This window comes from Schistocerca piceifrons, chromosome X (genome assembly GCF_021461385.2).
Source record: "Schistocerca piceifrons isolate TAMUIC-IGC-003096 chromosome X, iqSchPice1.1, whole genome shotgun sequence".
Lineage (NCBI taxonomy): Eukaryota > Metazoa > Arthropoda > Insecta > Orthoptera > Acrididae > Schistocerca > Schistocerca piceifrons.
Window position 1 is genome coordinate 657,314,566 of NC_060149.1, and position 15,553 is coordinate 657,330,118.

General features: G+C 43.1%; 1 protein-coding gene across 1 annotated transcript in view; it reads right to left on the minus strand.

The window, feature by feature from the left end:
• Positions 1-15,553, minus strand: part of LOC124722577 (tachykinin-like peptides receptor 86C) — a 315,719-nt gene that overhangs the window by 24,252 nt on the left and 275,914 nt on the right. The window contains exon 6 of the mRNA XM_047247716.1: positions 11,315-11,460. Coding sequence (XP_047103672.1) covers positions 11,315-11,460 — 146 coding nt within the window. The remainder of the gene's footprint in view (positions 1-11,314; positions 11,461-15,553) is intronic.

The window sequence follows — 15,553 nt, forward strand, 5'->3', positions numbered from 1 at the left end:
ATCCAAATATAATATAGAAAGCTAGTAGCACCAGTTCTCTTCCCCGTCTACGCTTCACTGTAACATAAATTTTATATGTTCCACTTGATTCTAGATCCAAATATGATATGGAAAGCTAATAGCACCAGTTCTCTTCCCCGTCTACGCTTCACTACAAGATAAATTTTATATGTGCCACTTGGGAAACTTTTCAAACTTACTAGTCTTAATATAAAAGGAGCGGCAGTAACATCTATCACGGAGCCCTAGTATGATGACGATGTCATACCTGCAAAAGGCAGACCATTCTAAATTCGTGGAACGCTGAGGTTAAATGGAAAATTATTAGCTAGTTCCTGACCCCTTATATTTACTTGCGTCTAGGTCTGTACAATGCCAACGGCCTTGTCGTAGTGATGTCACCGGTTCCTGTCAGATCACCGAAGTTAAGCGCTGGTGGGCTTGGATAACTCTTGGAGGGGTGACCGTCTGGGTCGGCCGAGCGCTGTTGATAAGCGGAGTGCACTCAGCTCTTCTGAGACCGATTGAGAAGCTACATGAATGAAAAGTAGCGGCTCCGATCACGAAGACTGACAATGGCCGGGAGAGTGGTGTGCTGACCACATGACCCTCCATATCCACATCCAGGGTCGCTTGTCGGCTGAGAACTACACAGCAGTCGGTCGGTACAGTTGGGCCTTCCGCGGCCTTTTCGGACGGAGTTTAGTTTGGTACACTGTGTGGCATGCGGAAGCAGCTGATCAGGTTGTTGAAGATTCATTTATGCACTGCCGGGAATGGAAAGAGTTACTCTATTAATGCCTGAAGCGAAAGCTACCAAACTGATACTCCAGTGTATCCATGCATGTGGGATACGTTTATTAAAATTTCATATTCATGTGAGTTTATTTTCAGGACAGAAAGGAATTCATTCCCAGATTGCATTAAATGTATTCGCAGTTGTGAATATGGACAACCAGAACGACAAAGAAAATTTGTGACGGACCGGGATTCTAGGCCGGATTTCCCGCTTATAGTGAGTGATCGCCTTACCATTAAGCTAACCGAGCACGCTCCAGGGCCAGACCCATACACCCATATGTTGTCAACTGTATGTCTACAACCCGCACTCGTACATTCGTTATGTATATTCCCGTACAGGGGAGGTATCTTAAATTGAAAGTCGCCTGCCCGGTGTCGGCGAATACATACGATACTGCAGTGCCCGTGTTGTTCAGAATTACGATGCAATATTCCTTCGGACATGCATGCATGTCCTATGGAACATTGCCTAGTAATCCTTAACAATACAGGCAATGCGTGCATGTCCGAAGGAACATGGCATCATAACTCTGTACAATAAGGGGACTGCAATATCGTTGAAGAATGCTGCGAATTCATAATGGACGTTGGGTGCTTCCTCTCTCTCCTCCCGCACAGGCCATGAAAGCCCAAAAGTACGGACTGGTGGCCGTGTCATCCTCAGCCCACAGGCGTCACTGAATGCGGATATGGAGGGGCTTGTGGTCATCACACTGCTCTCCCGTCCGTATGTCAGCTTCCGAGACCAGAGCCACTACTTCTCAAACCAGTAGCTCCTCAGATCGCCTGACAAGGGCTGAGTGCACCCCGCTTGCCAACAGCGCTCAGCAGACCGGATGGTCACCCATTCAAGTGCTAGTCCAGCCTGATAGCGCTTCGGTGATCTGACGGGAACCGGTGTTAACACTGCGGCAAGGCCGTCGGGGAGTGCGTCCTACGTTACTGGAATTTTCAGGTGCTGATCACAACGCAGCTAGCCCAGAGGACTTTCAGACTTTGACAGAGACGGAGCCGTCAGCATGATGGACATCGGGGCATCATACTGACATATCTCACAGACAGGTTTCTGTAGCGCAAAGGCTGAACAACGAACGGACAGCAGTGTGGCTAAAAGAGTAGGCACGGATTCTTCCAGAAGAACTACACCACGATAAAAATCATTGCATTTTTCGACTTGTTCCGAAGAAAAGACGGATGAACAGCTGAAATTTGGGCCGAAGCTACATGTAGTGTCACCAGGAGCCTCAGGGATCACATTACCAGAATGTGGGTGGAGTTTTCACGTTGCCAAATGTTCCTTACCGCTGATATAACACCACAGCAGGATGATGTAGAGGCACAGTCAACAGAGACATTGCGGTGTTCAGTAGTGACTTTCTTCTGTTTGTAACAGCCTGATCAACGTGTCCCTAGATGACAGCGTGAAAAGCCACCGAAAGTAGCAACTCTAGTGATCTACAACTTCCTAAGTGCTAGAATCATGGCGTGGATAGCTGTTGTATATGACAGCAGGACTGGCTTCCTAGATGTTAAAAGGAGGCTGAATGCTCGCCAGAATTAGGTTGAAACAGCTGTGATGCTGAAGCGAAAGCACAAGACAGTAATATAGACATCAAAGGGAAATATATACAATATGATGACAGTCACAGCACATAACAAAATAAAGACAATATAGAATACAGTGAACTAGGCGACTGCCATAAGCAGAGGAGAGCAGGAGCAAAGCAGATTTAAGATTAAGTTATTAACTGTGTGCAGCGTTGCAAACTTTAAATAGGCATTTCATAACAGTTACTGAAAAGATGCGACTGTCAGATTCCGTAGACGCTGCTATGGAATATTTCAGACTAGCCACTAGTAATACGAACATGACCCTCACAACAACACGAAACCTAATGTATACCATAAACTCATTAAAATCTAAATGTTCTAGTGGCTATGATAAAGTAACAAGAAAGTTAATTATCTTAGTAACATACTAAATTATTATTGGGTCAAGGTGATTCTCCCTGAAACATTTCCCTATTGGCTGAATTATGCTGAAGATAAGGCTCTGTTTAAGAAAGGATTATTAAGAAACACAATGAAACTTACGTCCAGTTCCACTTTTCTCATCATCCTCGAACAGTTTAGTAAATATATTACAATGTGCTTCTTAGCCATGTGACCGTATCTTCAGGGCACCAAAAGTGTGGAAATCACATGTCGAGAGATCAGGAATGTATGGAAATTTGGTAAAGGCTTCCCATCGAAACACTTGGAGCGTACTCGAAACAAAATTGACAACATATAGACAGAATAAACGGGGGCACGCCTAGGCAATCATGCTTCCGTACGTAACTGCAATCATTTCTCCATAAAGGCATTGACCGCCTTTTCTCACAGTGGAACAAATGTATTAACGGTTATAACAATTACTTTTGGAATAATAAACACTTTACGTACTTTTTTCCATCTGTCTTGTTGTCATTTGACTGTCCCTTATACTATTGTGTAAAGAGAAATACCTCAAAATCTTCAAATAATATATTTTTGACAGGAAAAGGAAAGAGTAAACAGAAAAGATTTCTGAATTATGGTATCCGTCATCAGCCAACTGGGTTTAAAATGGTTCAAATGGCTCTGAGCACTACGGGACATAACTTCTGAGGTCATCAGTCCCCTAGAACTTAGAACTAGTTAAACCTAACTAACCTAGGGACATCACACACATCCATGCCCGAGGCAGGATTCGAACCTGCGACCGTAGCAGTCGCACGGTTCCGGGCTGACGTGCCTAGAACAGCTCGGCCACTCCGGCAGGCTCATCCAACTGGGAAATAATAAGATGTGGTGTCCCACAATATTCCGTTTCATAGTACTTACATTTTTCGTACATATTAATGACCTTTTATCAGTAATGATACCAGATGCAAAGCTTGTTTTGTTTTCAGATAAAACAAACAATGCAATACATATAAGCTCAAGTATAGCTTTAGGAACATAATTTAATGAAATAATCTTAGACAGTAATAAACTGGAGCTAGTAAATACAATGTCACTAACCTATGGAAAGGTCCACTAATCTCAGAATTTGTAAGAGGTTTTATCACTTTATATATGTAAAACAAGACGACAAACACCTAGAAGGAGCTGCCATTGTTCAGTTCTTGGGATTATAACCTGATAATAATCTTAAATGGGAGGGTCATCCCACAGAACTGCTGAAGTGCTAAAAATCTTGATATATAATGCAGGATATTGTCAGACATAGGTAATATACACTGAAGAGCGAAAGAATGTGGTACACCTGCCTAATGTCGTGTAGGGCTCCCGCGAGCACGAAGAAATGTCGCAACATGGCGTGGCGTGGGCTAGACTAATGTCTGATAAATACTGCAGGCTGTCCATAAATCCGTAAGAGTACGAGTGGGTGGAGATCTCTTCTGAACAGCACGTTGCAAGGCATCCCAGCTATGTTCAATAATGTTCATGCCTGGGGAGTTTGATGGCCAGCGGAAATGTTCAAACTCAGTATAGTGTTCCTGGAGAACTCTGTAGCAGTTCTGGACATGTGGGGAGTCGCATTGTCCTGCAGAAATTACCTAAGTCCGTCGGAATGGACTGTAGATGCAGGCGATCAGACAGGATGCTTACGTGCGTGTCACCATCAGAGTCGTATCTAGATTTATCAGGGGCCCGTATCACTCCAACTACACAGGCCTCACACTATTACAGAGCCTCCACCACCTTAAACAGTCCCCAGATGACTTGTAGGGTGTATGGACTCATGAGGTCGTCTCCATTCCCGCACATTCCATCCGATCGACATTATTTGAAACGAAACTATTCCGACCAAGCAAGATGTTTCCAGTCATCAACAATCCAATGTCGGTGTTGATGGGCCCAAGCGAGGCGTAAAGCTTTGTGCCGTGCTGTTATCAAGGGTTTACGAGTGGGCCTTCGGCTCCAAAAGCCCATCTCGATGATGTTTCGTTGAATGGTTCTCGCGCTCACATTGGCTGATGGTCAAGCATTGAAATCTGCAGCAATTTGCGGAAGGGTTGCACTTCTGTCCCTTTGAACGATTCTCTTCAGACTACGTTGCCCTCGGTATTGCAGGATCTTTTCCCGGCCACAGTGATGTCGAAGATTTGAAGTTTTATCGGATTCCTGATATTCATGGTACACTCGTGAAACAGTTGTACGGGGAATTGCCTATTTCATATCCTCCTCGGAGATTCTGTGTCCCAACTCCCGGCCGCGCGGTGTAGCAGTGCGGTCTCAGGGCTCCTTGCCACGGTTCACGCTTCTCTCCTCCCTCGGAAGTTCGAGTCTTCCCTCGGTTATAGGTGTGTGTGTTGTCCTTAGCGTAAAATAGTTTAAGTTAGATTAAGTAGTGTGTAAGGCTAGAGACCAATGATCTCAGCAGCTTGGCCCCATAGTAACTTAACGCAAATTTTCCATCGATCGTGCCACGACTATGACACCACGTTCAAATTTACTTAAAACCTGATAACCTGCCATTGTAGCAGCAGTAACTGATCTCACAACTGCGCCAGACACTTGTAGTCTTATATAGACCTTGTAGAACGCAACGCCGTATTCTGCCTGTTTACGTATCTCTGTATTTCCATACCCATGCCTAAACCAGTTTCTTTGGTCCTTGAGTGACAAAATAAGAAACCTTGCATACTTTAATTCCATTTCACATAGTTACATTTTTTGAGGTATCTCATCAAGGCATTCTGAGGTTTACCGAGTCGAAAAGTGTGTAATTTGAATTACTTGTGGTATGAACTCAAAAAAATCCTGCTGTAGCCTTTTAAACTAACTTGGAATAATAAATACTGCTTTCCAATATAATTATTGCTTAATTTTGTCACAAATTTGTAATAAATAGTAGGGGAACTCGGGGCAGAACGGGATAGCGGGGCACAATGGGAAATTGTTCTTTTCTAGACTGTACAGTGTTGCAACCTGTTGTATGGCCATGTAACTATTTCTCCTAATGAATGGAAGTGAGGGCAGCCATTGTGATTTAGTTTGAACTGCGAGATCTAAGTGAATTGTTGTCCATCACGTTACCGCTAGCGTTGTTCTAACGTTTGGTGAACTTCAACGCCAGGTAAGCTGTTAATTGTTAATTGTATACCCTAAAATGACACATTCCCTTAAAGTGCGTGGCATTTGTTATACTTTAGTTATTTAATGCGTTTAATTACGTCAGTTATTACACCCCATAAAAGTTGTTAACCTCAAAAGTGCTCTTTGGGCGGAACGGGACGGGGCAGAAAGGGATAGTGTCCCGTTCTGCCCCGTCATATTTTGATGCAAGTAGAAAGCAAACCCAGCCTGGATGTTCATGGATGCCAGACTCTCCCAACGTGCTATGTTCGCCGAACAACTCAGCTTTCCAGATATCGCCCGAGGCTGTCATTCCAATCCCACAAATCTGTCAAAATACTCAGCGGACTACAAGACGAAAAGGAAAAACCGTCGTATTAACAGATTCTCCTTATAAGAAGGAATTGCAGAATGCTGTCGCACGTAAAATAGGCCTGCAGAAAGGAGGAGGGTGCACGAATATAAACAATGTCATGACAGAGACGTCAGGTGCAATGCAACTTAAGGCAAAAATATCAAACTGTACACCCAAAAAAACCAAATCAGAGACCTTAAGAAAAACACAAGGAAGGAGATGATGGAGAAGAGAGAATCAGAGAGAGAGAGAGAGAGAGAGAGAAGATGCTGAGTGTCTGTACTGTGGGGACTTCTACTCCTTTTCTAATGAGGGCTGGGTCGCATGCCAGAGTGGGCACACAATTCATGTGCTGGCATAGACAGTGAAGATGAAGAGGAAATACTGATTTGTGACTATTGTCGAAAGGGCTAGTAGTTAGTGGTTTGGTGGTTATTAAGCACTGTACATTTTTCAGAATGACATTAAAATATTTTCTTATTTTGAAGAATGACTTTTAATTGTTTAAATTACACATTCCGTAGTTTGAATTACCTGTTATACAACATTTTGTCATAGTTTAAACGATATTCGTAACTCAAATTCAATGTTTATGTAATAATTTAACAAAAAATACCCTTATCCCATTCTGCCCCGTGGGTGGGGCGGAACGGGAAATACGCAAGACTTTCTTTGAAAAATTGTAAAAAATGCAAAATCTATTGTTTTAAGTGATTTTAAAATAAGGTACATTAGGTTACACTACAAGGTGTTGTTTTTATAACTTTAAGAAGTGTTTCCTTGTGTTCCCTTATTTTACAGAAATTGTTAAACATTAAGTATCCCGTTCTGCCCCAAGGTCCCCTACATCTCTCCTTCATACCAACAATTCAGTTCATTGAGTCAGTACTAGAAACAAGAATAACCTTCATAAAGTTTAGGGGTTACTCACTTTGGTGCAGACAGGTTTCCATTATTGAAGAAAACAAACTTTAAATAACATTGTCAAAGGCCATAAAATGTTTAACTATTAATATAGGTCAGTACAAGAGAGGCCTAAGAGAATTATTGGTGGTGAACTCTTACTACTCCACTGACGAATTTCGTAGCAGAGCGGACTGATGTATATATGATTTAAAGTATAAAATTGCGGGAGCGCTATGTCAAATCTGACTGATGTTCGGTATCAGTGCAATGAACAGTAAAAATCGTCTTTGTAATTAGATTTTCTGTTTGATGATGCTTGTCTGCTATAGCCTAAGAACAGTAATACGCACTTCAGAGTTTTGTACATTTGCAAATATTTTGACAAGTTTGTTACGACCTCTTAGGGAATAATGTTTAAGGTATATTGACTTATCCCCCATCTATGATGGAAACTCCATTTACGATATGTCGAAGGGCCATTACCATCATTCTCTTTCTTTCTTTTCTTTTTTTTTTTTCTTTGACGAAAGTAACTTCCACATGATGAGTCACTGTCAAGTAAAACAGCTCGACGTAACTTAGACCATGCATAGAAATAGCTGCTACAGAATAGTACAGGAGGTACACTATATGATCGAAAGTATCCGGACAGCCCCTGTGGCGTCGATAGTTACAATGCCACAACGTAGGTGCACGCTCTCGTAAGTTGGCACCACGAGAGAAGACTAACTACGCCAACCACAGCGCCCTCTCGCCGACGCTGTGGAGCTCAGGGAGTGCCATCTCGATTTCGGCCCCTTTTCATCAAGAGCAGACGGCCGGGAAATGTCGCTTCTACTACCGAGTCGGCTAGCTTGCTATTGAGGCTTAGTTACGTTCAGTTAAAGTTTGGACCGCAACGAGTATTTGTTAGTTTTGAGAATCTACAGCACAGTCATCCTAACTTCACAGGATTAGACATGGACTACGGCTTCACACCTACGTGCTCATCCTAGCCAAAGTTATGTATGCATTTGATATTTACTTGTGTTTTTGACTCTATTAAAAGTGTTAAAGTTTCATGCAGTACCGGAGTACTGCACTTCTCCTGCTCCTACTCGCTTCCTTCACTCTCGGCCTATATTAAAGAAGCAATTCACAGGAGCAGACCCACGCACCGCCTGTCCAGGCGGGATACAAAATCTCCAAAAACAAGCGTTTTTCATATTATGTGCGTTGTGCTGCCACCTTCTGCTAGATACTCCATATCAGCGACCTCAGTAGTCATTAGACATTGTGAGAGAGAAGAATGAAGCACTCCGCGGGACGCACAGACTTCGAACGTGGTCAGGTGAGTGGCGGTCACTTTTGTAATACGTCTGTACGCGAGATTTCTGCGCTCCTAAACATCCCTAGGTCCACTGTTTCCGACGTGATAGCGAAGTGGAAACATGAAGGGATACGTACAGCACAAGGCCGACCTCATTTGTTGACTGACAGAGACCGCCACCAGTTGAAGAGGGTCGTAATGTGTAATAGGCAGACATCTATCCAGACCATCACACTGAAATTCCAAACTGCATCAGGATCCACTGTAAGTAGTATGACAGTTAGGCGGGAGGTGAGAAAACTTAGATTTCATTGTCGAGCGGCCACACATCACGCCGGTAAATGCCAAACAACGCTTCGCTTGGTGTAAGGATCGTAAACATTGCACGATTGAACAGTGGGAAAACGTTGTGCGAAGTGACGAATCACGGTACACAATGTGGCGATCCGATGGCAGGGTGTGAGTATGCCGAATGCCCGGTGAACGTCATCTGCCAGCGTGTGTAGTTCCACCAGTAAAATTCGAGGGCGGTAGTGTTATGGTGTGGTCGTGTTTTTCATGGAGGGGCTTGCACCCCTTGTTGCTTTGCGTGGCACTATCACAGTATCACCGCACAGGGCTTCATTGATGTTTTCAGCACCTTCTTGCTCCACACTGTTGAAGAGAAATTCGGGGATGGCGATTGCACCTTTAAACACGATCGAGCACATTTTCATAATGTAAAGCCTGTGGTCAAGTGGTTACACGACAATAACATCTCCGTAATGGAGTGGTCTGCACAGAGTCCTGATGTGAATCCTATAGAACACCTTTGGGAAGTTTTCGAACACCGACTTCGTGCCAGGCCTCACCGACCGACATCGATACCTCTCCTCAGTGCAGCACTCCGTGAAGAATGGACTGCCATACCCCAAGAAACCTTCCAGCACCTGACTGAACGTATGCCAGCGAAAGAGGAAGCTATCATCAAGGCTAAGTGTGGGCCAAACCCATACTGAATTCCAGCAATACCGATGGAGGGCTCTTCGAGCTTGTAATTCATTTTCAGCCAGGTGTCCGGGTACTTTTGATCACATAGTGTAACTGAAAGATATACGCAATGAGGCCATCAAAAACGACATTTTTACCCACAGACAATAATTAAAATGAAGTCACTGCTATTTATCGCGATCCCCTAGACTTTACAAGAGGGGGGGAATGGTTTTTAGTGTGATGTGTTATCACCACTGACGAAAATTCGTGTGCTACAGTGTGCTACCCAGCTGGCCACGAAGCTGTTCAGGAGTTCTTGTGGCAGAACGTTCAGATCTTTCGATAGCTCGGTTGACAACTACTGAGTAGTCGTTGGTGCATGTGGGCGTGCTGCGTTACGTTTCCCCAACCCATCCGTCTAGTGCTCTATGGGCTTTAAGTCGTAAAAACTGGCATTCCAGTCCATATCCCTAAAATGCTCACTTTCAGAGAACTAATACACAGGCGCATTTCGATGCCATTGCGTATTGTCATGCACAAAAATGAAATAAATCATGAATGTACGCCTGAGTGATCGAAGATCGTGAGGTTTTTAGGTCTATAAAACGTTATGCCCCACATACAGCTGGACCACAAAAACGCTCATTTTCGGCAGTGCTGAATGCCCTCCCATATGTACGAGAGTCTGGACACGTAAGGCACCCAGGAACATTGTCGATAATGGTAGTTTCTGGTGATCCAGCTCTTAAGGAGTGGAGAGGCATAATGTTACATGGACGTCCTGACCTTCACATATTTGAACACGAGAAACTCACCGGTCAATTTTATTGTGACACTGTACTCCTTCCTCATGTACGTCTTTTCAGGGGTGTATTCGACTCTGACTTCACTTTTATGGATGATAAAAGGCGGCCCAGAATATTCGGCGAATGGAGTGGCCTGATCGTTCCGCCGACTTAAATCACATAGAGCATGTAAGGATGCGTTATGGAGACATAGTCCATCACGTCCACATTCACCAACGTCCCTCCAGCAGTTGTCGACAGCAATGGTGGAGGAATGGACGCCATGCCATGAGAACTCATTACCAACATCGTGTCTAGCATGGGAGCACGTTGCGGAGCATGCATTGACGTCCGTGGTGATTAAACGCTCTGTTGAGAATCATCTCCCGCCTTTCGTAATGTCCAGCAAACTTCCATAAATCGCGGTGAGTTCAGTGAAATAATATTCTTTGAACTAAAGTGTCATTTCTGATCCTCTCATTACTTATATCTTCAGTTCGGCACTCAGTTTTAATCCATCTGGAAGCTACAAATTGGCGTACATTCCACTGCAGAATGAAAATTAATTCTGGTGACTCACATTACTCTAAATTGAGACAGTGGTTTGCTGTGACAATTTCCATTTCTATATTGTTATGACGTGTGGAGTTGGATCGGTTAATCAGTAGTTTAGTGCTAGCATATGGATGCGAAGGTATGCAGTTCAGTTGTTAACAGATGCCACTTCTTTCACTCATGGAAATGTTCGTTAATGGAAAAAAATGCCAAGTTGTCCGGTGGTTCGGAGTTTACGCTAACCGGAAAGTCTACCTAGAACTGTCTGCGTACGTCAGTTGCAAAAGTCGGAATAAGGCACGGTTATAGCACCTCCAATATGGCCGGGCTTAGTAATGCATTGTTGTGTTCAAAACAACTACCAGATTGATGAAAGCTTAGCCTTATAAGTTGTGGACAATGAATTGCATTATTTGACATACTGAATCATTGTGTAAGAAACTGTTATGTGATTGCGTGTGTTGTTTACTTAAGATTCTTATGTGACACACCATGAAAATTGTTGTTGCTGTGTAAAGTACTCACTTGTCCTGAGCTGCGTCCTCCCGCCCTGGGATCTGTTGTTCGGCTGGTTGCGGAAGTAAGCCATGCCCATACCCGCGTCCCGCTGCTTCCGCTTCGACAGGCAGCAGCACAAACTACACAGCACCCGCTGGAAGTACAGCCGGAACCTGCAATCACAACGCCAATTTCATTTTGAAATTTCTTACTTTTAGGCTGTCTTTCGAGCACTTTGTTTAACACCTTTGAGTTATTTGTAAACTAGTGACTGGCTGACTGATTTTTAGAATGTACCACTGAGACAAAGAAATAATTATATCGTGAAGGAATTACTTCATGAATTGACGCATGGTGCAGGGAATGGCAACTGAATCTCAATGTAGACAAGTGTAATGTGCTGCGAATACATAGAAAGAAAGATCCTTTATCATTTAGATACAATATAGCAGGTCAGCTACTGGAAGCATTTCATTCCATAAATTACCTGGGAGTAGGCATTAGGAGTGATTTGAAATGGAATGATCATATAAAGTTGATCGTCGGTGAAGCAGATGGGACTGAGATTCATTGGAAGAATCCTACGGAAATGCAATCCGAGAACAAACGAAGTAGGTTACAGTACACTTGTTCGCCCACTGCTTGAATATTGCTCACCAGTGTGGGATCCGTACCAGATAGGGTTGATAGAAGAGATAGAGAAGATCCAACGCAGAGCAGCGCGCTTCGTTACAGGATCCTTTAGTAATCGCGAAAGCGTTACGGAGATGATAGATAAACTACAGTGGAAGACTGTGCAAGAGAGACGCTCAGAAGCTCGGTACGGGCTTTTGTTGAAGTTTCGAGAACATACCTTCACCGAGGAGTCAAGCAGTATATTGCTCCCTCCTACGTGTATCTCGCGAAGACACCATGAGGATAACATCAGAGAGATTAGAGCCCACACAGAGGCATACCGACAATTTTTCTTTCCACGAACAATACGAGACTGGAATAGAAGGGAGAATCGATAGAGGTACTCAAAGTACCCTCCGCCACACACCGCAGGTGGCTTGCGGAGTATGGATGTAGATGTAGATAGCAACATTTTTGGAATACGATTTCATATCAGTGACAGACATGGCCGCTTTTAGGCGGAGTGTATCACAGCTTCAGTTTTGGCCGCACAACAAAGGGGACCGTACCATAAAAATTTTAATTTAAAAATAAAAATGTAGCTTACATTTAATACTCAGCCGCGGGATTTCTTCATAAGAGTATAAGTCATAGACGCAATATTTTTATGGGCTTTTCCGCTGAACGTTTCAGTAGGTACTTGAAGTGATTGAAATCAGCATTCACCTCTCAAACTCCACGCCCCCTACCAGCGTGTTCCCAGTCAAACGGTTGGCGCTTAAGAAGGTTTTGAAAACAATAACCAGAGGAGTGTAGCCGGTGTGAAGTGAATTCGATGTCCTCCAAGCCTTACTTAATGGAAACTAGGAGCCAACAAAACTCAGAAGAGTTTTCTTATTATCGAGATCTCTATAAAAATTTACCTGTCGCTCACTATCACAAACCAAAAGAACAAAAGCCCACTCTCAGCTTTTAATTTCATCAAAATCAAACTTCCAATCTCCTTGTTAAAAGACAAACTAATCATTCCGGTTTAGTTTAAATTGATTAAATGATTTAGTGCCGTCTGAAGCCGTCACTTTTTTCTTTATGCGTTGTACAACCTCGTTTTTAGACCATTATCAGGTAGGCATATGTATAAAGGGATTGCCGGCCGTTGTTGCCGAGCGGTGCTAGGCGCTTCAGTCCGGAATCGCACTGCTGCTACGGTCGCAGGTTCGAATCCTGCCTCGGGCTTGGATGTGTGTGGTGTCCTCAGGTTATTTAGGTTTAAGTAGTTGTAAGTCTAAGGGACTGATGACCTCAGATGCTAAGTCCCATAATGCTTAGAGCCATTAAACATAAAAACAGGTGAGATCTAGAGATATACTAGGAAAAATATAACTTATAACTTCAGAATATGAAGTGCTAACGTAAACCAATTTGCAAATAAAATTATTTAAAACTTTAATTGTAAGACATATTACTTGGGGATTTATTGTATATGTACTAAATACAAGTAAAATTCTCTTTGGTAGATATATTTCGTTTATTATATTGTATTTAAAAAAAAAGTATTTTCTTATAGTTGCAATATACACTACTACTATTGCAGGAGTCTAGGAGTTGTAGAGGGGACTATGTAAATGAAGTTTTGTTGGGGACACCATGTCTGGGAATATAGTGTTTGGATGTAAAATAAGTTTCAAGATCCTGTCATTTCCAAATCCCGTGCTGGTTGGGAGATTTTCCGAGAGACGAAGCGTCACATGTATTTAATTAAGGCGAGGACAGCCAATAATGTCTTCAGTACAGATGCATACTAAGCTCGAACTCTTATGGGAATGGACGAAGTACCGCTAGTAATGATGATAATGGGCAAGGGGCAATATATCTGTAGTGTGTGAATATAAGTCGAGAATTTGGGGCTGAGGGGAAGCGTGCTAGAGTAGTCCGCATAGGACTGTAGACCAATGCGTCGCCGGCAAGAGTGGCCGTGCGGTTCTAGGCGCTGCAGTCTGGAACCGAACGACCGATACGGTCGCAGGTTCGAATCCTGCCTCGGGCATGGATGAGTGTGATGTCCTTAGGTTAGTTAGGTTTAATTAGTTCTAAGTTCTAGGCGACTGATGACCTTAGAAGTTAAGTCGCATAGTGCTCAGAGCCATTTGAACCATCTGAACCAATGCGTCCGGATGGTCCAGTGGTCAGCGCATTTGCCTGGTAAGTAGGCGACCCGGATTTGAATGCTGGTCCAGTACAAATTTCAGCTTTCCCCATTAACGCACATCAGTGCCCACTGACAGTTATTCTTTTTAAATTCTTTGCATCTTAAAAATATACGGTTGCTCATAGCGTTTAATAAATTGTGTTCAGTACCTTAATGATCTAAATTCTTTTCATTCTTTTTATTATTGTCAGCTCATTTAATCATAAACTGTATAGCAAAATTTTATACTACTAATTACTAAACCTGAAATTCTCGATTGTGGACTACAGTTGAAAATCGGTTTAAAACTCTTATTTTGTGGGTTATTTATTACAAAGTATCCCATGATAAGGCCTGTACGACAGACTGAGGCTATGGGTCCATAGCTGCTAAATACGACCCTGGTGACAACTATAGAAACGTAAATGTCAATTGACATTGCCGGCTTGGGTAGCTGCCATATATATCAGAAGGTTCTGATTATGTGTGCATTACTGGGTAATTTTACATTGTAAATTGTTTGTGTTGTGCCATAAGTGTAATTGTTTCTTGCAGGTCATTTTGATGAGTGTGTGTTGATTGCTGAACGATGACCGATGGAGGGACAGAGGGACAGATAGATAAGTTGTTATTTGTTGTGGATTGGCAGGAGAGCCAACCCACTAATGTTAGAGGAAGCCGAAAGGCACGCGTTTAAGCTCACGCAGGCTGGCGTGAGGTCTGGAACAGGACAAGGAAATTAGAACTTAGAAAAACGGACGCAGATGGTGGAATACTTAACTTTAATCCATAATGTTGAATACAGCTCTTGTCTGTACATTCTTTACAATATCAATAGCAACTGATAATGGCGCCTTGCTAGGTCGTAGCAAATGACGTAACTGAAGACGTAACTGGTGTCTGGCGGTGACACCACATTATTCTCGATTAACAAGAAGTGGACCGTCCAGTTAGCTCTGGCACGCCGTAACGGGAAAGGGAGGTTCGTAATGCTGTCTGGTTTATGCAAAAATGTAGCTCGCGCTAAGTCGATTAAGATTATAGTACTGACACAAACTATTGTCTGACAGTTGGTGTGAATTATTGACCGTCCTACAGAAAACGAGTTATGGTGATGGAGATATGCATTCATTGGAGTCAAAACTCCACAAACGACTGTCTCGGGTTGGTTACGACAGCAACAGGACTTGAGTGATTCCTATTTTCATGAATCCACGTTCGAAAACTTGAATTTCTGCGTCATGTTGCTATCAGAAGTTTCTATGTTGAATGGAATGATGGACATGACTGGCGATGTGGTACTGTGACGTGTCAGGATACATAAACGAGGAAAAATAATAGGTGCCGGCATACCCTCCAAGTTAATGCGGATATTACTTCGCCACTAAGGGAGACTGCTCGCGTTACTAATCATTTGATTCTATTAGCTTACAAATGTGCACATCTTTTTGTTAGCTTAAACT